This window comes from Eimeria mitis, genomic scaffold (genome assembly GCF_000499745.2).
Source record: "Eimeria mitis Houghton genomic scaffold, Emh_scaff10159, whole genome shotgun sequence".
Classification (NCBI taxonomy): domain Eukaryota; phylum Apicomplexa; class Conoidasida; order Eucoccidiorida; family Eimeriidae; genus Eimeria; species Eimeria mitis.
This window is the reverse complement of record NW_013567101.1, coordinates 1,005-1,295: the sequence shown is the minus strand read 5'-3', so window position 1 is coordinate 1,295 and position 291 is coordinate 1,005. Positions and strand designations below refer to the sequence as shown.

Genomic DNA, 291 nt, shown 5'->3' with positions numbered 1-291 from the left:
GGAATCTCAAGATGAAGGAAGCGACACAGAAAAGCGGATGAGGCGAATGTCTAGCGAGTGCTCCTCTCACCACGAGGAGAGCAGCGCAGCTGACGCTGCGTCTGCGCCCGACTGCTGCGCGGCAGAAGTTTCTGGGGGGGGGCCAGCCCCCCCAGAAGCGGCTGCTGCTGTGTGCGGGGATGCTGCTGCTGCTGCAGCAGCTGAGGCACAGTCCTTAGAAGAAGCACAGCAGCCAGGGACCTCCCCAGGCCCCACGGAGGATAGCAGCTCCGATCAGCCACAGCAGCAGCA

General features: G+C 63.6%; 1 protein-coding gene across 1 annotated transcript in view; it reads left to right on the top strand.

Moving 5' to 3' along the window:
* Positions 1-46: 46 nt before the first annotated feature.
* The window catches only part of EMH_0098880 (uncharacterized protein), a gene marked incomplete at both ends in the record, with an annotated part of 1,201 nt that continues 956 nt past the window's right edge, over positions 47-291 (top strand). Inside the window, one exon of the mRNA XM_013494044.1 lies at positions 47-291. Within this exon, the coding sequence (XP_013349498.1) occupies positions 47-291 (245 nt within the window).